This window comes from Amia ocellicauda, chromosome 2, assembly GCF_036373705.1.
Source record: "Amia ocellicauda isolate fAmiCal2 chromosome 2, fAmiCal2.hap1, whole genome shotgun sequence".
Taxonomy (NCBI): domain Eukaryota; kingdom Metazoa; phylum Chordata; class Actinopteri; order Amiiformes; family Amiidae; genus Amia; species Amia ocellicauda.
Window position 1 is genome coordinate 44,218,674 of NC_089851.1, and position 24,586 is coordinate 44,243,259.

Sequence of the window (24,586 nt, forward strand, 5' to 3'; positions counted from 1 at the left end):
AGAAAGCGTGTAGAAGTCGGACGCTCCCTAGCTGCTGTTGTTATCCGTCCTTTGTCACTCCCACTGCGCAGGCGCACCGGCGGAGTTGTACTTGCTGATGAAAATGGCCGACATGGAGACTGAGGTGGACGGGAAGAGCCTGGACAGTGGCAAAGAGCAGGAGTAAGAAATAACGCCGTTACAATCTCTTTAAAACGATTAAACAACATGTCGGTCGTTTCTGTTTGACTGTGATGACCGGAGATTTGTAGCGTGTTTCAATAAAGCCTCCATGATCGCCAAAGTGCCGCTGCTGTGTTACTACTAGAAAACGTGGGGGAGACGTTATGCACATACACTAGAAAACTTGTGACTTGGATTTTAAACCCCGCACATTATATTATTATATTATATTATATGCACATTTATATAACGAACGAGGGGGAATAGTTACGGAAAGTAACGAGCATTTGCCCACTTCATGGCTGCAAGGCCAGGCGAGAGAGACCCAACGGTCCCCAAAGTTGACTTAAAAAGCATTCGGCTCGTATTTCTGCGCAGTTTTCTTCCGAGCGCATACATCGCATCTGACACTAAAGTCAGCTTTGCGCGCCATATCATTCATTTTACAGAAAAAGTTTATTAATTGGGGTGGGGGGAAAACAAACCTCCGGTCTCCCTTTCGCGTCTGTGTTTTGGTTATTGTGTCCTCCTTCGTGTCGGAGAGAAACCCCGGCCTCTCGCCTCATTGTACCCGCGTCCCCAGGGTTGAACAGACGGGTTGCTGACATGTGGGCGAGTGTCAGGAGCAGCCGGAGAAACTTATAACGTGGTGGTGACGTTATTAAAACGGCTTTAATTGTAAAATCAGCACTACATATGTTCAGATGGCTCAAAATACTCTGTAATACGGACATTTGCTACCACTCGCCCTGCGGTGTTTGTTGAACTCTTGCATAGACCAGTGGTACTAGATACAAGTGCTGTAGTGTCCAGATTGCACTGAATTACAACAGGGTGTGTAAATGCCATTGGTTGATTATAAATACATTGTTAGTAATTATGCAGTCATTACTGTACACAGGCTGTGGACCAGAATTTTGGATTAGAATCCCAGTTTTTAATAATCTACAATACTAGAAATATGGGCTTGTAAAATCAGGCCTAAATAATTTAGTGTGTATATATTGATACCAAAGACTGGTTGAGAACAGAAGAAAGTCCATTTGGGACAGTGCACCTGCAGATCAACATGTCTGTGGATTCATCCATTCCTGGATACATCTGTACTCTTCTTATCTAGAAGACTTCAGTCCTAGACCCTGATAAATATTAAAATGTAATATCCATGTACTCCAGTGTTATTCAACACATACCTGTTTTCATCGTTTACTTAAAGTACTCTGCTACTTGAGAGTGGATTTTACTACGTGAGTGGGGGGAAAAGTCTCTTTGATTTCCTGTTAATATTTTCTCGGTTTGTTGGGTGTTTGTATACAGACATCCTTTAAAGCTGCTGGGTTGTGGCCCATCTAGACCCACACTATGTACCCTCATAAGTGGAAGAATGTAGGCAGTCAGTGGCCATGAAGTCCCTGAAGTCTTTCAGAGGGTCAGACGTGTGAGATTACAATGGCTGTTTCCACTTGGGCTGTTCTATTACACAGTGAAGCCCCTGTTTCATGGGAGCAAAACTGGCCTGTGACAGTGTGCAACTGACCTCTACATACACGATCTTTATAATAATGAAGGCTTAGGAGGACTTGTCTTATGCCTTTGGGTAAGATGAAGAATAAAGGGTGCTAATACCTTTTGGCTGCCACCTAATTAATGTTAATTGGAAGAAGAAAAAAGGTAATTTTGTGTCCTCGAGCTCAACAGTGTGACTGAAAAGCAAGTGTAGCAGACCTGAAACAAAGCAAGATGAAGTGGAAAATATTTGTATTTTAATTTATTGAAAAAAAAAAAAAGTGCCACGTTGATACGTGCTCTTATGCGTACTGCTATTGTCATCTCTGAAAATCCAGAAGCCCTAAAATTGTAGCCTTTGGTATTTGCATCGCTATAAATATTCGCCACTGTATTTCTCAATCAGCACGGTGTGGATGTGTTTACTTGAAAGTACCCATACCACATCTGGTAGAGTGCAGGTTGCTCTGTCCTCTATTAACTGAATGCAGGAGGTAGGCCTATTTCTGCCATTGGCCAAGTCTCCTGCCTTACTGTGTTATCCTGAGAGTTAGCAAATTTAAATTTTTTGTACCAATTTTCACACAGACCAGAATTGTCACTCATTAGATTTCAATAACTGGGACTTTTTTTTTTTTTTTTTTTTTTTTTTCCTTTTTAAAAAGTAATCATTAAATGTCTGCATGTCATTTGTCATGTTCCCAAATTTCAATTAATTTAATTCTGCTATATCCCTTTATCCCATAAAAGCACAAGTATACTTGCACATAAAAGCTAGTGGTGTGACAAGCCTAAATGTATTGCAAAGAGCATACAGAAATCTTCACTAACCTATGGGCAGCTAGTCTCTCTCCACAGTGTATTTCTAGCTGCAAGAATTTAAATCCAATCAGATTTCTGAACTTCTAGAAGCTCACAACAGCTGTTTAATTACATTCCTTCCTAGCATTGTAGAAGGAGGTTAAGCTCCATAATACAGGGCAAATGCTGGATTTTTCAATTCAAGAAAAGCCAGCCAGCCGTTGCAACATTTCTACCTTGTTTGTTTTTAATATATATGATATAAACCCATCAGTTGTTGCCTTGTAAAGCTGTACAGCCCCTGCCCCCCTCCTATTACGTTTGTTAAAATGTACACTTCTGCTCAAAAGAGGTGAAGATGCAGGTGTTGATATTTCACTGCCACCTGTTTTATTCTTCCATTCTGTAATGCCCAGTGTTACTTGTGTTCTTGAGTAATAGCATCTACAAGCTCACAACTGGGATGTAATGGCTGCTTTCAATATGCAAGTCTCCTTTTCTGTTCAACAGAGGCGAAGATGCAGAGAGCTCAGAGAAGAGCGAAAACGAGGAGAATGGGGATGTGTCCGAGGCAGAGGACAAGCTGGAGCCCAAACATGGCAAACACAAGAAGAAGAAGCACAAGCACCGGAGCAAACACAAGAAACACAAGCACTCCTCTGAGGAGGAGAAGGACAAGGATAAGGACAGGAAACACAAGCACAAGCACAAACGCAAGAAACGCAAGAGGAAGGAATCCGTCGCTGCTGGCTCCACCAACGCTACCGGCAAAGGAGACGCCTCACCTTCCAAGCGGCCTAAGCTGGATGACATGGCAGTCTTGGAGGACCTGGAAAAGCAGAGGGCCATGATTAAAGCCGAGCTGGACAATGAACTGATGGAAGGCAAGGTACAGTCAGGGATGGGTTTGATATTGCAGGGTTATAACTCAGGCTCGGAGGAGGAGGGGGAGATCCAGGAGAGGGCACGCAATGGGGAACAGCGAGGCCCCTCCAAGGCGCTTACCCTGAAAGGCCAGGGTGGGTCACAGTCTGTAAAGGACTCTAAAGCCAAACGCGAGTCGACCGACGGCAAGCCCAGTTCAAAACGTAGGAGCCGGAGCAAGTCCAAAGACCGGGTGAGGACGCACAAGTCAGACAAGAAGAAAAGCAAGAGCGGGGCAATGGAAGGAGCTGGCAAGGAGAAGACGAAAGCCAGGAGCAGGTCAAAGGAGAGGAGGCGCTCCAAGAGCCCAGCCAGGTCCAAGGAGCATTCCCGGAAATCCAAGTCCCCAGCCTCCAGGCGGCGCTCCTCCGTCGAGAGGGCCAGGAAGTCTGCGTCTCCCTCCGGTGATGCAGAGAAAAGCCGGGTAGTTAAGAGGTCACCCCCGCCACCAACCAGCGAAGGCCGGAACAAGGAGCGCAGCCGGAAGTCCAGGTCCCCCGAGCGAAAGAGCAGATCTCGGGAGAGGAAGTCCAGGTCAAAGGAGAGGAAACCCAGGCGCTCGGAGGTCGAAAAGGACAAGGACAAGGACAAGAAACCGGCCAAGTCGCCTTCCAAAGACGCCTCATCCGGGAAGGAGAACCGCTCACCCAGCAGGAAGCGTGGCCACAGCCCTCAGAGGCGCAGTCTCTCACCCAGGCGGAGGGACCGTGTGGTGAAACGCAGTCGATCACCTCCCCCTGCAAATGCCCAGGTGGCCGACAGGGCATCCCCCATCCGGAACAAGTCTCCCGTCAGGAGAGCACGGAGCCGATCTGTAGATCGCAGGCGACGAGAACTCGACCGCCAGAGGCTTTCTCCTGTCAGGTACGTTTTTCGCAACCACCTTGTCTTTCAACGAGGAGGAGGAGGAGGTTGTCTATATGAGGCTCTTCAAGGGCCTACTGTCGCCAGTCCAGCCTGAGGCCTAAAGTGGAAAGCCTGATTCTGCATCCGCCATGATTTCAGGTACATTTGGTTCAGTCAGGAGGCACGTAGTCCACTTCCCCATTTTGCTAAATATTTTCTGAGATTTTAATTTGGGTCTAGTCAAGCAGGTGCAGTGGATAATGTGATCAGCTACAAATATAAATTACTGTGTATTTATGTGTGGGAATAAATTCCCTAGATTCCTGTGGTCACCTCAAATTACACCCTGTTGGTGTGGGGAAGTGATGGGGGGGGGGGGGGGGGTCACTTGTCTCTAAACTCTTATTCTTGGTGGGCAAACGATGCATACTTGTCGGACTACATTTGCGTTCTAATATCCAGCATTGTTTGTTCAGCATTTAGCAACTCGCCTCCTGTCTTAAAAAGCTGCCAGAACTTTTTTATTTATTTTATTATTATAAATCATGAAGTTTTCATACAGGCTATTTGCAGTATTTTGGTGGCCTGTCACCTCAGGTTTCCCAGTGCTTTTCTTGTATTGGCTCGCGCTGGACTCCCTAGCTTATCTCTGCTGTTGTCCCACAGGGTGCGTACGCGGGACGAGGTGGCCGGGCGGCGGGACAGCCCCCTGATGCCCCGACGCAGAATGAGCCGGTCCCCCCTGAGGAGGAGGTCCCGCTCCCCGCTTAGACGCAGCCGCTCGCCCCGCAGGAGAAGCCGCTCGCCCCTCCGCCGAAGGTCAGTGCCTCACAAACGGCAGCTTAATAGTGCATTAATCCATCCATCCAGTGATCTTTATTTAATACAGTGCCCTTTCAAAAGGAATCGATCACATGGGGCTTTACAGTTAGCATATACATGAGTGTCAGTAATGAGTCATTTTCTAATAGTAACCCCATGGCTCATCTTGCTGCTGAAGCTGTGGATGATGTCTCTTGCGTTCATCTCAGTGGTCTCGTTCTTGTGACCCCCAGGTCTATGGACAGGGACAGAATGGGTCGGCTCAGGCAGCGCTGGCGTTCGGGCTCCCGGGACCGCAGGCGGAGGCGCAGCAGAGACAAGGAGGACAAGTTCAAAGGCAGCCTCTCAGAGGGCATGAAAGTTGACCAGGAGTCCTCTTCTGAAGAAGTGTAAGAGCTCCCTATTGCCAGACTCCTTTGCAAGGATAGTGTGGTATTTCCCTACTTGCCAGGCAAGTTTGGTGCTCCAGATCCTCAGTACCCAGCCCTGGTCCTCGCTGTGCATTTGAATATTTGTTTGTCCTCTTGGAAGTATTCCAACCACTTGTTTAAGTGTTTATGGGCCCGATTCCTATGCACGTCATAATTAACTTGATGAATAATGTCTTATTTTTCCCCCCTGAGCTGTGACTCAAGTGTGTCATTGTGGTGTGTTTGATTTCCCCAGGCTCGAGGACTATGATGTGGATGAAGAGGATGAGGAAGCTCTTATTGAGCAGCGGAGGCTACAGCGGCAGGCCATTGTGGAGGTTAACCTACTATTTGTGATTTTGCTTTGTTTCGAATACTAAGAGCTGGTTTCACAATCCTATCATTAACGCTAGTCTTGAACTGTCAGATCTAAAATAATATTTGGTCATCCAAGACTGGTGCTAATGTGGGTCTGTGAAACCAACCTTAAAGTAGGAAAAAATACTACGTTTGTCATTAGCATCACCGAAGTTCAATCGACTAGATTTTCAGAGAGTCTGAGGGCTTAGAGTGAAGGTGGTGGCCAACCCAGTTCGTGGAGAGCCACAATCCTGCAGGGTTTTTCTAAATCATCCATCACTGGAAACCCCAACACATGGATATTTTGACTAAGCCCAACAATTGTCTCAATAAAGCAGTTGAATGGTCAGGATAAAAGAAAAACCCAGAAGGCCCTGCCACTCTCCTGGCCTAGGGTCAGCCAGGCCTGACAAAAGGTATTCAATGGTAGTTAATATTCCTGAATAGCAGTAAGTTATTTAAATGCCTGTAAAGGCAAGAAATGAAGCACATCCTGCAGACCTAATCCTTATGTTGTGCTACCATATGTGTTTTTTATTACTTGGAACATTTATTACTTGGCCAACGTTAAACAACGTTTCTTTCCCCTCTCTGCAGAAATACAAGTCTGTGAACGAGGACAGCAACATGTCAGTCCCGTCAGAGCCCAGCAGCCCCCAGAGCAGCTCCAGGAGCCGCTCGCCCTCCCCCGACGACATCCTGGAGAGAGTGGCAGCCGACGTGAAGGAGTATGAGAGAGAGAACGTGGACACCTTCGAGGCCAACGTGAAGGCCAAACACAACCTCATCGCCGTGGAGAAAGATGGTACTTAGGAGGAGTTGCTTGTTTATTCATTTATTTTTACTCCAACCCCACCTTCTCTCCTCCAAAATCTAAAGCATCAAAACAGAAACTAAAATATTTGAATTCATTCCTTAGGCTCATGATCAGAGGAGTCACATTTACTGAAAAATTAAATCCGTCTGTGACTCATTGATATTTGGTTAAAAAAAAAAAAAAGGCTGAAATGGGAAGGGTTATAACAAACCATTCCAGTGGCAGAAGTTTGATGGGGCGGTAGGGAATTTAAATAATGACTGGTCTGGATTCAGCCTATTTTTCTGCAAGTTAACGAATGCTGGTCTGCCTTTAAATTGCAATGCAAAATATACCTGTGAAAGTATTGTGTGTGTGTGTGTGTGTGTGTGTGCATATATAGGTTAAGCTGCACTTTTGCGTAGTAGAGGAGCAGATCCTATTCATCATACTGATCTGTTTACTGATGAAACAAGATGCTGAAGCACAATGCCTGTGTTAATGTGCAGTTCAGAATTTAAATATGCTTTTACATTGCATGGATCTTTGTGAATTTGTTGCTCTCTGGATATGAAGCTCATTTGATTATATGTGCAACCAGTTCATTTTTATTTGTAAGATGAAGATGTTTATATATAATATGTACATACACACATACAGTTAGGTCCATAAATATTTGGACAGTGACAATTGTCATAATTTTGGCTTTTTACGCCACCACAATTGATTTGAAGTGTAGACTTTCATCTTTAATTTGAGGGTAGTTGCATCCAAATTGGGTGAACAGTGTAGGAATTATACCCATTTTTATGTGATCTTGTCTTCTCTTCCCTCTAGGTATGTGTGTGTGTGTGTGTGTGTGTATATATAAATCTTAATATAGTTAATATAACTTTTTTTCCCTCATTCTCCACCCTTTTGTCTTTCTAGGATCAAACCCAAAAAAGCCATTAGCCCCAGATATGTTTACAGAATCTGATGACATGTTTGCTGCATATTTTGACGTAAGTATTTTTCCAGCGTTCGATTTCTGTAAAATTTGAATAATTTGAGTTCCACTTGGTCTTCTTGGTTGAGTTTTAAGTTTTGATAGGTTTTGTTTCTTATTCTCCTGACTTTTTAAAATTAATTTCTATGGAAAGTATCCTAAATGTGAGTGTGGATCATTCTGGTTACTGGCGATGGGCTGTTGAAAGGTTAGCCCTGTGTGGCATTAATACTTGAGCATTTCATATGATAATTGCAGGGAGAATATTCCTGTCCCGAAGCTCAATCAGATCCCTCCCCACATTGTTTTCCCTTCCCCTGGCACACAGCTGGAATGTGTTGGGATGTTGGTGCACCTGAATTTATTTATTTTTATTTTATTTATTTAAGCAGTCGTGTTAGCTGTGGTGTTTGAAGTCATGTCAGGCTAATGACCATTTCTTGAAGGGTATTAAAGAAAATGTGATTTTTACATCCATGTGTCTGTAAGATCTTAGCAGGAGAAAGTGCCCCTATCAGCCTCGGGGTGAAGTAAACAGTCCACAAAGCCTTTACTCGGCACCTCCTACAGTTAACGGTTGTCCGTGTGGAACGTACTGGACATTCAAATCTCCCTTTAAACTCTGTACTTTTATAGCAGTGTTGAGTGCTGTAGAGGGTTGGGACAAATAATAAAGGGCTCGTGTCCTTAGTAGTAAGTAGCAGCAACCCAAGTATCTTGTGAAATGGCGGAAACACTTGTGGAGTGGTGCAATATTGCATTTACGGAAAGTGTGGTTCAGTCTTTGCTTTACCCTTCATGAAAGACTGGGATGGAGGCAGTGCTGTTGTGACTTGAGTCTTGCAGCTGCTTAGACTGGAAAAAGTCTTCAATCCCAGTTGTTGACCTGCATGTGATGCACACGCTGGTTTTGGGATTTTGTATGCAGCATTCATGGTGACCTAAGCAGGCCCCTTGCTCCCCTTGTAATGTATGCCTGTCCCCACACACGGTCTGCAGGCACTGCATTAATGGCGCATCGTCTGGTTAGTTCCGCACGATTAATTCACAGCTGTCTTGCAAATTGAATATCTATACCGGCCGATTTTAACCTTAATGTAAGATTTCTGGCATGAGGAAGGAGTTCTGACTGGTGAAAGGTGAAGCCAGGGTCAGACGGGAATTGTGGGCAAATTATGGGACTGGTGTTGTTTTTGCAGAGTGCAAGACTCCGAGCAGCCGGTATTGGGAAGGACTTCAAAGAGAACCCCAATCTCAGGGATAACTGGACTGACGCCGAGGGTTACTATCGTAAGTTAAAAACTGACAACCTATGTTATTTATTGAAGCATGCGATTTATATTTAATGTATTTGTCTCAATTTTGTCTTGTTTTTGTTTGCAATTCAGGAAATATATGCACAAGAAAAACTGCCACCCATGAAGCAAAACTGCTAGAACTTGCTATTGAAGTAATACAAAAGTGCACAGCTTATTTGAACTTCAGATTGTCTTATTTGTACAGATTGTATACTGTTTTGTACAGTTTACATCATGTAACCACCTTTGTAGCAGATTGGCATGAGCATATATACACTCACCTAAAGGATTATTAGGAACACCTGTTCAATTTCTCATTAATGCAATTATCTAACCAACCAATCACATGGCAGTTGCTTCAATGCATTTAGGGGTGTGGTCCTGGTCAAGACAATCTCCTGAAATCCAAACTGAATGTCTGAATGGGAAAGAAAGGTGATTTAAGCAGTTTTGAGCGTGGCATGGTTGTTGGTGCCAGACGGGCCGGTCTGAGTATTTCACAATCTGCTCAGTTACTGGGATTTTCATGCACAACCATTTCTAGGGTTTACAAAGAATGGTGTGAAAAGGGAAAAACATCCAGTATGCGGCAGTCCTGTGGGCGAAAATGCCTTGTTGATGCTAGAGGTCAGAGGAGAATGGGCCGACTGATTCAAGCTGATAGAAGAGCAACTTTGACTGAAATAACCACTCATTACAACCGAGGTATGCAGCAAAGCATTTGTGAAGCCACAACACGTACAACCTTGAGGCGGATGGGCTACAACAGCAGAAGACCCCACCGGGTACCACTCATCTCCACTACAAATAGGAAAAAGAGGCTACAATTTGCACAAGCTCACCAAAACTGGACAGTTGAAGACTGGAAAAATGTTGCCTGGTCTGATGAGTCTCGATTTCTGTTGAGAGATTCAGATGGTAGAGTCAGAATTTGGCGTGAACAGAATGAGAACATGGATCCATCATGCCTTGTTACCACTGTGCAGGCTGGTGGTGGTGGTGTAATGGTGTGGGGGATGTTTTCTTGGCACACTTTAGGCCCCTTAGTGCCAATTGGGCATCGTTTAAATGCCACGGCCTACCTGAGCATTGTTTCTGACCATGTCCATCCCTTTATGACCACCATGTACCCATCCTCTGATGGCTACTTCCAGCAGGATAATGCACCATGTCACAAAGGTCGAATCATTTCAAATTGGTTTCTTGAACATGACAATGAGTTCACTGTACTAAACTGGCCCCCACAGTCACCAGATCTCAACCCAATAGAGCATCTTTGGGATGTGGTGGAACGGGAGCTTCGTGCCCTGGATGTGCATCCCACAAATCTCCATCAACTGCAAGATGCTATCCTATCAATATGGGCCAACATTTCTAAAGAATGCTTTCAGCACCTTGTTGAATCAATGCCACGTAGAATTAAGGCAGTTCTGAAGTCGAAAGGGGGTCAAACACAGTATTAGTATGGTGTTCCTAATAATCCTTTAGGTGAGTGTATCTGCTCCCTTAACACAGGACAGTATTTTTCTCCACTGTGTTTAAGGAGCTCTCACCATCTCTTCCCTCTAGGTGTGAATATCGGAGAGGTTTTAGACAAGCGCTATGGTGTGTACGGCTACACCGGCCAGGGAGTCTTTAGTAACGTGGTGCGAGCCAGAGACATGGCCAGAGCCAGCCAAGAGGTGGCAGTCAAAATCATCCGCAACAATGAGCTCATGTGAGTTACTTTGGTTTTATTCTGATAATATTCTGGGTGTGTATTGCAAAAGTATTTATAAGAACCTAAATTGTTTATGGGGAGAATGCAGGACTGTTGAGGTGATGAGACTTCAAATCCACATATGTGGCTGTTCTATGTAGATATTTTTTTCCTTTTGCTGTAAAAACTTTTAAATTTTAGCTGCTGGCCAATCACCAACAGAGCCTTTAAATACATTTTATTAAAGGGATTTCAATGTGTGTGTTTTCCAAGGCCTAGCGGATTGTCTTAATGGCAAAAGACATTCTTGGCAGGAGTGGGTGAATCCTGCTTCTGCATGGAGGGTAAAAAATCCCTTCAAATAAGCATTTAAAACTGAATCATAGAAGGTGAAAGATATTGGAAACATGAGGAATTTAAATTTAAATGATATCCAATGTGATTGTAAAAACATGGAATACAGTTATTCGCTATAGTATATTAAACATTTTCCAGACTTTTTATTTTTTTAATAAAGTAATCTGTATCTTACAGGCAGAAGACTGGACTGAAAGAGCTGGAGTTCCTTAAGAAACTCAACGATGCCGACCCTGATGATAAGTTTCACTGCTTGCGACTTTTCAGGCACTTCTACCACAAGCAGCACCTCTGTCTGGTGTTCGAGCCCCTCAGGTACGTCCCCCGGCAGTGTAGTGCAGCAGGAGTCTGGGCCTCACACACACAGTGGCTTTTGTAATCAGTAATGCAATCTCTCGCGCAAATGGAAGGCAGAATTGCCAAGCCATTTTTATACATATATAAAGCATATCGCCAAAATGAATGCCGTGTTCAATCCTACCACAGTCGTATCACAAGAGACTAATCCATGGTGGTGGTGTTGTAATGAAGTCAGTTACCATTTCTTACTATTGCTATTAAACAGTCTTTTGTGATTTAATTAAAACATTCTACCCTCTCCTGTTTGGATTGTGCCAGATTTCAGTCCGCTCTAAGCTGTTAATCTTAATGTGGCTGAAGTGTAGAGGAGTCTATGTGTAATTGTGTGAATGGTATTGTTTTGCTCAGCATGAATCTGCGAGAGGTGCTGAAGAAATACGGCAAAGATGTCGGCCTGCACATTAAAGCAGTGCGCTCCTACAGCCAGCAGCTCTTCCTGGCTCTCAAACTCCTCAAAAGATGCAACATCCTGCATGCCGACATCAAACCCGACAACATACTGGTAAGTATACAACACTGCCTTCTGTGCTGCTCTACACAGTGGTGAAAGAATAATACATTATACACTGTTTAGCCCGTGTCCAAAATCTTTCCTTAAGGTAGGGGATTGATTTATGTCCCAGTGTGGTAGTTTGTCTTCCTCAATGTACAATGTACAGCAGTCCAGTGACAGGCTTCTTTGGGGAGGTCCAGGTTTCCATAACACAGGCATTTCAAGTCACAACTCGGGATGGATTGTCCTTGAGTGCTGTTTCAGACTGCAGCTGTTAAGTACCGTTTCCCCTCCTGCCAGTAAATCATAAAGGGAATGAACAATAGGAGACTGCACTGGCAGTAGAGTTAGGTGATCTAAAGAATCCACTTGCTGAACTTGATTTACACCGGCAGCAGTAAGCTTAAAAACTTCCTACGATGTAGTAAAATAGTCTTCAGCACGACACAAGGATTTTGAGGGGGCAGTTCTTCTCAACCTATTGTGGCTTCCCTGTGGATTGAAGATTGAGTCTTAAAGAGATCTCCAGGCTTAATTATAGTATTTATATTTAAATATGGGTGTTTTTAAATTATATATTTTGAGCAATTCACTGTGGTCTGCTGTTTCAGACTTTAAGAAAAAGGTTTTATGTTCTTTTTGTATTCTTTAAACAGGTAAATGAATCTAAAACTATCCTCAAGCTGTGTGATTTCGGCTCCGCTTCACATGTCGCAGATAATGACATCACTCCATACCTCGTCAGTAGATTCTACCGAGCGCCTGAGATCAGTAAGTGTTCTGCTCACTCTGCTGAACTTTTTCGGGTAATAGCCTAATAGTTTGTTCATTCCGTATTTGTTCTGCTACTTCAGTCTTCCTCACTTGCTATATAGAATATAATGCTGATTAACTCTATTGTGATTAAAGCTTTTTGTTTTTTATTCCTACAGTAATTGGAAAACCTTACGATTACGGCATTGACATGTGGTCTGTGGGCTGCACCCTATATGAACTGTACACTGGAAAGATCTTGTTTCCAGGGAAGACCAATAACCACATGGTGAAACTCGCAATGGACCTCAAGGGAAAAATGCCAAACAAGGTAAGAAAGAGAGTGGTGGACGATTATCAAAGCGGAGACCTGTGATAGTCTCATGCTGTCCACATTTCTTAAGTCCATCACTTTCCTTGTCCTCATTGGGTTACTTGGATCTCATTCAAGACCCATACACCTGTGTTTAATGATAATTGCTGTATCAAATTGCTGTTGTTGAAGCACATGTGACAGGGAGGAACTGTTTGAAATCTCTCCCAATAGAGGTTTGAAAAGTAATTGAACCACAATCTGCACTGCTGTGTCAATTGTGTCCAGGTATGTGTGCTGCTAGTTGAAATTTGTATTTAGCAGTTGTCATATTTGAGTCACATGATGAAAATAAAACGTCGGATGTAGAGATACTGTTTTTTTGGCTCCGATACCAAAAATTTGAAGCAAAATTTTCCAATAATCGATATATCGGCCGGTTTACTTATTTAGTTAGCATGCAAAATTGTCAATTTTCGTGTAATTTCTTGCAATTTCCTCAAATTTGGCTCATAGAGAAATTGTGACAAATATGCACTGAAGGCAGGATTTTTACATTTGAACAATAAACTTTAGGTTAATATTAATTTTCTTCATAACCATAAAGTGCTGGCTGGCCTAGCTTGGGCTATATAAGCATTTTACACAGGCCAGGTTCTCTCAGGTTTGCACGTCCTGCTCAGTGCTCAACACTGCCGCTCACACAGTGGCAGGTTATAGTACAAGAAGTACAGCTTCTCTGCATTTTCTCCCAAGAGGGAGATCTGTTGTTTTTAAATGTATGTAAAAATGCCTGCAAAAGTGTAACTTATTTACTGCATACGTTATATATGTATTGCAATACGAATCATAGCCAAAACACAATGTAGGATTTTAAAAAGTTTCACTTTTATCCAACATTGTCTGAGAAGTGTTTACACTAATTTTCTTTAGATTTTTTTTTTTACTGTGATCTAAGCTTGCTTGTCATTTAGAGACCATTTTTGCTTGATGATATCCAATCAGCATTTTCAGCAAACATTGTTTGCTTTATTTTAGTTATTAATTTTGAAAAGCGATTTAATTTTCAATACAAATGTGCTTCAGTACCATAGTATACGGTAACCTTCAGTCATGATGAGAATAAACACTAACCAAAACCATGGATACTCAAAGGCAGCACAGCTTACAAAAACACTTTCTATTGGTTATGAGGGCTTTAGTAAAATACATTATAGGTAAAAGATTTTCTATTTCAGCTTCCCGAAATATCTTATTTTCAGGTCGATGGCCCTGTTGCGGCATCACGTGCGTCAGTTCCTGTTTGAAAAAGTTTCATTTAAAAAGCTGGACATCCTAAATGGACAGCTAATTGTTTTATGCAGCCCCTGGTTAGGCAAGGACAAATCTGTTGTTTTTTTTTGTTTGTTTTTTTGTAATACATTGCTTTTTTATTTTATTTTAAATACTTAGCTTTTTGTTCACAGATGATCAGGAAAGGGTTGTTCAAAGACCAGCACTTTGACCAAAACTTGAACTTCTTGTATATCGAAGTGGATAAAGTGACCGAAAGGGTAAGTGTTCTTTTCGTTGTCAAAATGAATGGAGCTTTTTAAAGATTTTTATTCCAGCCTGTGGTCCATGCCTTTCCTAACACCATATTTTTATTTTAATCTTTCCTCAGGGATTTGCTGTTCTTTTAAAAAAAAATCTTTAGAAACATTCTGTAGATTCTGTAGTCGTTAATTAAAATCTGTATAGTCTTTTAGATCTCCTCCAGTGATATATTTTTATTTATACTGAATTGCACTTAACAAAGCTGCATTGCATGAAACCCCCGGACCCACCTGCCCTCCATTGGGCCTTGTGTTGAAAATCCTGTGTCTATGCTCCTCTGTGCCACAGGAGAAAGTGACCGTGATGAGCACCATTAACCCCACCAAGGACCTGTTAACTGACATGATCGGCTGTCAGAGGTTGCCTGAGGATCAGCGGAAGAAGGTCATTCAGCTGAAGGACTTGCTGGACCAGATCTTGATGCTGGATCCAGCCAAGAGAATCAGCATCAACCAGGCTCTGCAGCATCTCTTCATTCAGGAGAAGATCTGAGCACACAAGTACATTGGGTCTCGGAATAACCTCAGAGACTGAAGGATTCATAGAAAAACATATTTTTAAGTAATGTTTTTTTTGTTTTGTTTTTTATTTTCACCCACATAAATACTTTTGTTTTATTATGAAGTACAGCACCAAAGTAGGGGTCCAAGAATCTTTCACACAACCTGCAGCAAGCTCAGCTCCCGGCTTAAAAGGCAGTTTTGAAATTCGAACGTCAAAGGCCAGTTTTAGTTGGCAAATTATTTACTTTCCACATGGGCCATTCCGGTTAATATTTAAAGTTGGGGGAGAAAAGCTGATCCCTAGATTTTTATTTAGTTTTTTCAATAAAAAAAAAAAAAAAAAGAATCGCTCATTCTTGGGCCCTTGCAGGTATTGTTGCAGAGGATATAATGACTGTAAATAAATTATTGTATTGTTCAGATTCTGATTGTAGGGAAAGTTGCCAAGGCTGCACAGAGAATCCTAAAACTAAATAAAAGCGCTTTCTATGATTGTACACATTTTACAGAGCGTTGTTTATGCCATAACTTGTATCTTTTTTTTTTAAACCTACACACACACATACACCTACACACATATATGTATACATATGTGTGTGTGTGTGAGTGTGTTTAGTGTTTGTGCAGATTTGGCAACCATGCTTTCTGTGAAAAGACCAGCGTAAATGCTGTTTATATTCACGTTTTCCTAGGTGTATGTGTGCAGGCCACAGCAGAATGCCCTTGGTGTAGTTCTGTGCCGAAGGGAGGTCTGTCCTACTTGAGCCTGCCTGCAGTGACGGTCTCCTCTTTTAAAGCAGGTTGTGTACCACTTTCAGTACACTGAAGGTAAGCTTAAACCCATCAACTTCACTGGTGTTCTTGCACATTAGTACACACTGGCAAAGACCGTACTGAAGAGTGTTTGGCTTTTTGGCATTTTGCCTCGTGCATGTTCCTAAATGTGAAAAACAAACAAAACAAAAAAAAAAACAACCACCTTGAGCTAAGTGCCGACATTTTGTTTTTGGTTTGATTATGATAGTTGTTTTCTCCCTCCAAAATGGCTTGGCAGTTGAAATTGAAAAAAGTAAATTAAATTAACCACACACTACACACTAATAGGGGAAGTTTTGATGGATGATGGCGCCTTCAGTGTACTGCTTCTTTTATAAATAAAATCTTTGCAGAACCGTTCACACTTATCTGAACTACAGTGTAGCTATACATAAATTTATTTTTTATTTTTTTCTTTAGTAACTGCATGTCAGGGCTAAGTGGGCATTTCTTTGGTCTGAGTTTTAAAAGTTGCGTTTAACTTCATGGAAAGTTAGCACTTTTTATGGTTATAGATTTTTTGTTTTGTTTTATTGTCTTGTCTTTTGACCTCTCATTTTTGCGATCATGTTGTCTTTCAATACAGGCATATTCCTTCCGCTCTTGAGTATACACCTGCTTATTTTAAGCGGTAATTGCTTCTTTACCTTTTCCTTTGTACTGTTGACACATTTTAGGGGATTTAGGAAAAGAAAAGAGGGGGGGAAAGAACCCAAAGTGTAGTGTTGCCCAATCTAAGTTTGTCTTTGCTTATTGTAATATCAGTAGACTTCCCTGCATGTGAAGTGACCCATGCAGATTTACTGTACATTTTCAGTATGCATCGTAAAGCATCATACAATAAAGTCTTTTTGTGGAAAAAAAAAACATGGCTGCAGACATTAAGGTATTGTTGTAATATATATTTTCTTCATGCACTAACTTTTTTTTATTTTTTAACAGTAACACCTTAATTTTCTTTAAGTAGATTTGTATCATAAATAACATCTTAGGATAAAAACAAAATTAGATCTCTAAATTTGACCTTCATTGCAGCTTTTATTTGTATGGTAAAGAGAACCTGAAAAAGAGACTATCACCTGCAGTTTGTTTCTTCTAAACTAATTAATGTTTGTGATGTTTTCTCACTTTTCCCTCTGGTTGCTGAGAGAGACCTAAAATCAAGTTAAGCTTCAAAGCCAGGAGACACAGTCCGCATCCTCTGCTCCATGGTTCTACTTTGAAAAGAGACAAGGCCTTCATCTACTTGACAAGGTCATTTCTGATGGCATGTGTAGATAAACCCTGTGGCAGTAAATGAGTTAACGGAAATGCTTTTTCTATCAGGTTTTTTTTATCATGATTAAGACATTGATCCCTTGAGCTCAGCTGAGACGAACAGGAGTATTTCATTTTGGAGTGGTGAGATGTGAAAATGTGATCGTGGGTTTATATTTGCTTCAATATACAGTGTCACCACAGTTACCCTTGCTGTCACGCTTCTGGCATTTCACATTAGGAGCTTCGTTTTTATTTATTTTTATTTTATTTTACCCCCCACCTTTTAAACTTGTGGTTAAATATGCTAAGCTGTTTTTTAGATACAAAAAAAAAACTATCATGGAATTACCATCCAGGGCATTGTCTTTAAATAAAATGTAACCCCCTACCCCCTTATGAGCAGCTTTTAAAATTTTTAATGAATGGGAGTTACCTCCCCATATGCATTTCACTTATCTTTAACTTACGGAATGGAAAGTCTTTTATTTTTAACTGAAACGGTGCAGTGTATGCTTTTGACATGAAAGGTACGAAGTAAGTTTTACTTAATGGTTCATTTCAAGTTCAGTATCTTCTATCGTTTTCAAAGTAAACCAGTCCTTTTTGGCTTGTTTTTTTTAGTCTCTTTATCAATTAGTTTAGAAGAAATGTATCCAGACGCTGGTTCATGTGTTTTTTGTATCCTAGGTGCTGTCCCATTGAAGACTGCAAGGATACCAAGACCTGCACAAAGGTTTCTGTTATAGAAAGAGCTTCATGTGGAGCATTTTGAATGTCCAATATTCTTGCTTGAGTTTTGTGACTTCACTTGTGCGATAGCCTCCCTTTTCCTCCTATTATTGTCCAGAATCAGATGCATCTATCAGTGTACCATATTCTAGAAATGAATGCATTCCTTATTAGTGGGATCCAATTTGGATTGACTTACCGCACAGCCATATCAAATGTTTACGTTCGGTTGTTCCTTACCTGACCTTTTCAGATGCAATGTGAAGCAATCGCTATGTCACAATGAGTTTCTCTAACAAAGCAGCTGTTGGTTACTGTCTTTCACACACGCTTTGGATGACTTTCCTAAATTTCCATCATTAGTATGGTATGAGATTTATTAGTCTTAATACTGTAGGGATTACCAGCTGGGAGGATATGAACAACATTGCTGGAACCTGTGATTCAGAAATGCAGGACAATGGGAAATTTGGAAGTACCTGTTTAGAATATCAGGCCCCATAATGGCCATTTTCCTTTCACTTCGCAGTTTTATTTTCCTCCAAATATCACCACTTCCCCAGGATAGGGGTCGATCTTGACTGACTTGTTCAGCTAGAGAATTATTGATACTTTGTTACATAATGCAGAAGATTCACATTGCAGCTGAATATGAATACCTAGATCTAAAAACCAAATTGGTTATTCCCCAAAAATGTTTAAGATGTTTTCCCTCACTGTACGTGGCTATTTCAGCAACCAACCTTGTGAAGGTAATATTTTCTTATCTTTGGAAAAATATGCAAGGGAGCACTAATTGTACTCGTTGTAAACCGTGCTTTTCTTTTCTCTTGTGTCTTGCAGGGTAGGTACAAGTCTCTTGGATGTTTGACCTGATGCAGGGATCGTCAGTTATCCTAGGCCCAGGGATCGGACGCGCTGCACCTGCTTCGTTGATAATTAATGCAGTTTTATATTCAGTGTTTTTTATTTTGTGACATACACTTTCATTAAATGTTTAAGAACTTTTCCAATAAATATAAATTCAACTAATCTTCCTCTTGTTTAAAAAACAAAACCAAAAAACATACGAAGTCTAAGTTGCTGTCCTTGTCTGATACAGAAATGTGAGTTAGATGTTCATTCATTAGAAATTGAACACTGGATGGGGGGAAAGGACTGAAATGCCAATGCAAATTTTTACATGATATTCTTAATGCCCTTAACCAGGACAGCTTTATATACATGCATGTACTTTATAGAATACTGTTTTCTTCCAACCCATACATTTCTGATGTGTGACACAAGAACATACTTACTTACTAGAGTATTTGTCAATATGTTTTTGTGGAAGTGCCATGTTCTGCCTCTGCAAACGCATGGCCTTAGTTGTGCTGGGACTGTGTGCACAGTCTCTCTTTGAGGATTTTGGCCTCCTGAACTTCCTGGAGGCCCGCAGTGGGCAGGCCGAGGACTGGAGTCCAGGTCCGGCCCTGAGGGGTTTCTTTGTGCTACACATCTGATTCCTGCACAGTGCGGCAGAGCTGGAGCCTGGCTGACTCAAATGAGCGGATCTGGGCTTAGACTGGGCCTTTTTTCTGCAGTTTTTTGTCGATTCACATGCAGTCTTTGGTCGCTTTATAGAGCTTCTCCTTTTAGCCCCTGAGCCATGGGGTTGTTGACAGTCTGTGGAAGGGGGTTGGCAGCGTGAATGGAGAAGCTCAGAGCAGGTGTGTGACAGGGCAGTTTCTGAGCCAGTAGTTAAGCAGGTAGGGCTGCCTGCAGAGCTTGTCCTCCCGAGTCTGAGGGCACTTCTCACGGAGCCAGCAGCAGTGCATGGGCGAGAACGGCCTGCTCTGGGTCTCTCCTTCCGTACAGTCGCCTGTTGCATTTTCTCCATTTGAATCAGGCGGTTGACAATGGGGCCCAGGGCACCGTGCTGCAGGGACGACTTCTCTTCACAATCCAACAGGAGCAAGGCTTCCGTCAGGTCCAGAGAGCGGAGGGGTTCAGGGAGAAACTCGGGATAAGCAAAATCCAAGATTTCTGACTCGTAGCTCGCCGAGTCAACCTCTCCTTCAAACGCTTCTGGTCTCAGCTGGAGTTCGACTGGCCCGCTCCACCTGGGGGTGGTGGTAGTGCCCCCTTTCTCACCGTCCGATAGGTCACTGTCTTCTGAGGTGAAGTACAGATTGGTACTGCTGCTCTCGTTGATTAATACGGCATGGGGCACCTTATCATTCTTCAGTCCTTCAAACCTACTGCAATCTGACCAGCCATTGGTAGAGATTCTGCCCGTACTTCTAGGTCTAACTTCCTCTCCTTTATCTCTCAGCCAAGGGCCTATTCCTGAAGGTGTCTTTGCGTCAGGCATGACATAGCTGCCATCTCCCCTGAGATGCTGAGATGTATAATACCGTCCAGAGAGCACGTAGACCTCAACTGAGGAGGCCTTGCCGTTCATCTTACCCAGCTGGTGATGTTGAGGAGTACCAGGACTGAAAAGACATTGGAGTCAAACATTACAATCATTGAACTTGCTGTCACATGCTCAACATTTCAGTTGCTTCAAAAATAAACCAGCACAGTAAACTCTAGAACAGTGGTCTCCAGTCCTGGTCCTTGAGATCCCCTATCCAGCAGGTTTTGGAGCTCACCCATCTATCACCAATTTGTAAGCACCTGAAAGTATTCTAAACGATTAAACGGGTGGTTTGGTAAATTCAGTTATTTAGAAACCACTGGAGCAAAATCGTCTAAATGCCTTTAGATTTCAAGAATTTCCTTAGTTGAGTTGCTTAATTTATTAATATCTCCCATGTGTTCCAGTATGTAGAAATTAGTGATTTAAGGTGACCTATAAGTGGATTGGGTCTCTCCAGGACCAAGGTTGGAGGCCACTGCTTAAGAAAATGTATCATTCTAGGGTTAATAACATGCTGGGCTCATGCTGTGAAAAGAATCTGATTATATATGTTTTTATCAGAAACAAAACCCACTTCATGTGACTATTATCCATGCCTGTGTTTCTCATGAATTAATGCATAACACTGCGCCTCCCTCCTTGCTGCACCTACCAAGGATTTAAATGAGGAAAGTTGAGACCAGCCCAATGGGTAACTGTTCCTGACTGATTTGCCATGCATGGTTTGCAGAGGTTCCGGGTGAGCAACCAACAGCTTAATGAGAAGTGTTATTAATTTATATTCCACGGTGCACCATACAGATAAATGATAATGAAGCATCTATTATTTACACTCATTAGGAGAGCTGTTGAGGCTGATCTGCCCTCAGACAATAAGCTTGAAACACTGGTGTAGTTAAGCGACCCCTGACACGTCACACAAGCCACAAGCGCACTGAACAAAAACATGTCTACCTACCACGAAGTGGACAGGTTGCTGAAGCAGCTGCTTGACTGAAGCTCCTGACTTTCATTTGAATGGAGTCCAGGTGGAAAGAGCTAAGGAATTCAAATCAAGCATTATTTTGGCAAAATGTGTAGTATTGATGCATCTCCCAGTCATGTTGAGGTGGGGTATCGACATGCTGAACAGAGCTTTTGAGACAGAATGCTCATAAGATCACAAGTGAAACTGCATAAGCATGTCTGTACACTTTAACACAGTATAAGCATGTCTGTACACTTCAACAGGGTATAACATGTCTGTACACTTTAACACATTATAAGTGAAACATGCTGTCTCACATTTTCCCATTTGTGTTATTTTAACTTGGTAACAATAGGACTATGATGTTTTAGACTAAACATAGCTGTGAATGCATGCTTTTCAATGTGTTTTTGGTCATAAAATATGTTTGATATCTAAACTATGCAGCTCATGCCTGTAAAAGTTTCAGTAACTCATATTTATATCTTTTTTTTTTAAAAAAAGCTGATTGTTCTTTTTGAAGCACTGGGACAGTAAAATTAAAAATTAAACATTTTATGCTCACAAATATACAAAAATATATACTGTTAATGATTTAAAAATAAATAATATCTAGTATGAATCAAAACGTATTTCACATAACAGGTAGCCTAAGAAAAACTAAACCCTTCCTTGATGGATCAGTGCTATTGAAATGTATTCTGTGGCACTCTCAGGTTTCACACTTTCCCAGGTCTGACAGTGCTGGTGAACTACAGACCAATAACCCCCTTGGACTGATCACCCTGCAATTCCCATTTCGGTTTTGTAGCCTCCATCCACGTTGCAATCGCACAAATAAGGACGATTACATATTTTTCCTAATCCACCCCCCCCCCTCCTGTGCCATTAGCAACCCGCTCAGTATGACTGTGTTGTATCCATTACATGCACCAGGCATTCCCTCCACATAGATCTCCAGCCTACAGAGCAAACATGGTTCACTTCGCATTGACTGCAGGATCGTTTTCCAAAGCTCATTGAGCTGTAACGCAGCGCATCAGTACAGCGGGCTCATACCTGGGCTCGCCTGCCCGCTGTGCTGCTCATGCTCAGCGCCTCCAGCCGGCGGACCAGCGCGCCCGGGCTCTGCAAAACACGCCGATCGGCTTTATTTCCATTGCCGGCGATTTCTCTGCTCTCCGCACAGTTACACTGCTCTGGTGAAGCAAAACTCCAGACAACTCTCGAAACATCAATGCAGATTATGCTTCCAATCTTAACTTTAATTGTACGTTTCTTATATTTATTAGTATCATGATTATAATCAAAACAAGGGGAGATTATCCCGGTTTGCTCTATTTGATTATGCAAAACTGAATGTAACTTTTGTGGTTCACCTGACGTAGCGATGAGCATGGTAAAAATAATATTAATTATAATAATTGAATGGCTTGTTAATTATCCACTGCACCCCCCAGACTACCCATGCCAACAATAAACATTAAATACAGAGAAAAGAATCAACAAATCAAAAAGTAAATATCCTAGATAAATGTCCATGTATTGACGTATTCGTGTATTTATTTCAACGTGTGTGGACAGTCCTACTCACGCCGGGCTGTGCGGGAGAGGCGCGCCGGGGCCGGGCGGTGCGGGGCGGCCGGCTGTCCTGCTCGCTGCGCCGCATCCTGAACTGCGTGTACTCGCGCCGCGCTGCCGTCTGCACTGCACGCATCTCCTCTCGCCACACACAATGAGCCCTCCGCACTATTACAGTACTTACGGTAAACCTAAAATTGCTTCTCCTGCACTCGTCCTGGCCTCTCTGCACCCCGCCGAGCCGACACCCCGCCAACGATACCCGCCTGCAAACAGCGCTTTTACATGTGCCGACTTTAATCCTGGGGAAATGATCAAACACTGCCGTGTGGGTGATTGAGTTATGAATAAATACATTAAATCATCCCTTTAAATACAATAGGCTACAATACGAGACTATTACACGTGCAATGGGTGTCACACCGTATGCTGAAGGGTATTTCCAAATATTGATGATTCTAGATTAATAGATTAAACCATTTAGGCCTGTAGTGTTGCTAAATTAGACTGATGTAAAATACATATACTTAGATTTTGAAGTATCTAAAGATACTGTGTGCATGTGACTACTTGATGTATTACTGTATGGTAGTATACAGGTTAATATCAGTGGTACTTTGCAATCCAAGTACTGTATAATTTAGGTTAGGAGTGGTATGAATCAGGAATGGTATGTAAATTAAAATTATCTTTTTATATTCACTGAGTGAATATGGATTGATAACCAAGAAGTCCCCTACCTATTTCTGAGACAAATGAACATCATTGGAGACATTTTCACTCATTTAATTGACATGAGAAGCAGACTTTGACATCAGGGTGTGTGAAATTGCAGACTGCTAAATGAACAGAGCATGAACGTGACTGGTGCCTTCACAGCACAAAGGTGATCTTCCCACCCATTGTTTATTTTTCCCACCAGTGCCTTTGTACGGCTACTTTACTTTGTTGTGTTTATGTCAAGTCAGTTTGGTTACCATAGTAAGCACAGTGATCTTACTGGCACTTAGAGACACAAGGGATTCTGCACAGAAGTCAACAACTTCATTTATTTTAAAAGCCTGGTGTGTTCTTTGGGCTAAAGAAGTGCTGTGAATTTAAGGACTTAATTGCAGGGTTTTTCTTACTTTGTTTATTTAGTAATGGTATGTCTGCATAAATAAGCACCTTATTTATTGATTTAAACAAATAATTAATTCTAGACATTTTAAAATAATGTTATACTTACTCGTATCCACATACGCACACATGTGTAGAGCCTGCTGCTGTAAATGGAGAATTACACTGGCAGTTCAAAGGGAAAAACTGAAACAGTGCCGTCTTGCTGGTCAGATTCACACAAGTCCAGTCAGTCCTTCTTGTGGTTGTGGTTCTTACAGCGTTTCTGTTGGGCACCCAGGCGCTTTGCAAATGGGTGTTACTCGGTCCTTTTAGAAAAGTAGTGGAAAATAGGAGCGTTGCCTTGGGCAGAAGGAGTTGCTTTCTTACAGATGTAGTATCCATTGTTATGTGCACCCAAGCCGTGTGAAGGGGAGATTTATTAGAGAAGGCGAGATCAGTGTGCAGGGACCTTAACATCTGGTTAATGATACACCCAGTCGATGATATGGAAAGATACGATCGCCCATCCAGGATGATTTGGCCTTGTTTTGGTTAATCTATGAAGATTAAATCTAAATGAATACGTCTCTGTCCAGTCCAGTCTTCAGTTTGGGACTTCCAACTAAGTGGTGTGCAAGCCAAAGTCTAGATGAAAACACTGATGTTGAATAATGCTGTTTTTAAAGATCCGGTCTCGACTCAAGCCTGACCTGCATCCACATACCCTCTCGACTACAACAC

The 24,586-nt window shown here is 42.1% G+C and overlaps 2 protein-coding genes across 6 annotated transcripts; one reads left to right on the top strand and one right to left on the bottom strand.

Moving 5' to 3' along the window:
* The first annotated feature begins 57 nt into the window (after positions 1-57).
* On the top strand, positions 58-18,824 carry LOC136771632 (serine/threonine-protein kinase PRP4 homolog). 5 transcript variants are annotated; one of them, XR_010822354.1, is made up of 17 exons: positions 58-162; positions 2,980-4,257; positions 4,906-5,058; positions 5,295-5,450; positions 5,728-5,809; positions 6,429-6,636; positions 7,558-7,631; positions 8,815-8,905; positions 10,483-10,630; positions 11,147-11,284; positions 11,678-11,831; positions 12,479-12,593; positions 12,755-12,906; positions 14,355-14,441; positions 14,773-17,057; positions 17,751-17,796; positions 18,636-18,824. XR_010822354.1 is itself a non-coding variant. In XM_066724056.1 (15 exons), the coding sequence occupies exons 1-15, from the start codon at positions 98-100 to the stop codon at positions 14,974-14,976; spliced, it is 3,105 nt and encodes a 1,034-aa protein (XP_066580153.1). In that variant the 5' UTR covers positions 58-97; the 3' UTR covers positions 14,977-18,824. The 5 variants fall into 5 exon arrangements, 1 of the variants encoding a protein (XP_066580153.1); XR_010822351.1 differs by having other exon boundaries at positions 14,773-17,796; XR_010822353.1 differs by having other exon boundaries at positions 17,751-18,824.
* Positions 18,818-24,542, bottom strand: LOC136771656 (uncharacterized). The gene is made up of 3 exons (XM_066724097.1): positions 22,223-24,542; positions 21,155-21,234; positions 18,818-20,269 (listed from the first exon to the last, which is right to left on the bottom strand). The coding sequence occupies exons 1-3, from the start codon at positions 22,559-22,561 to the stop codon at positions 19,087-19,089; spliced, it is 1,602 nt and encodes a 533-aa protein (XP_066580194.1). The 5' UTR covers positions 22,562-24,542; the 3' UTR covers positions 18,818-19,086.
* Between the last annotated feature and the right edge of the window lie 44 nt (positions 24,543-24,586).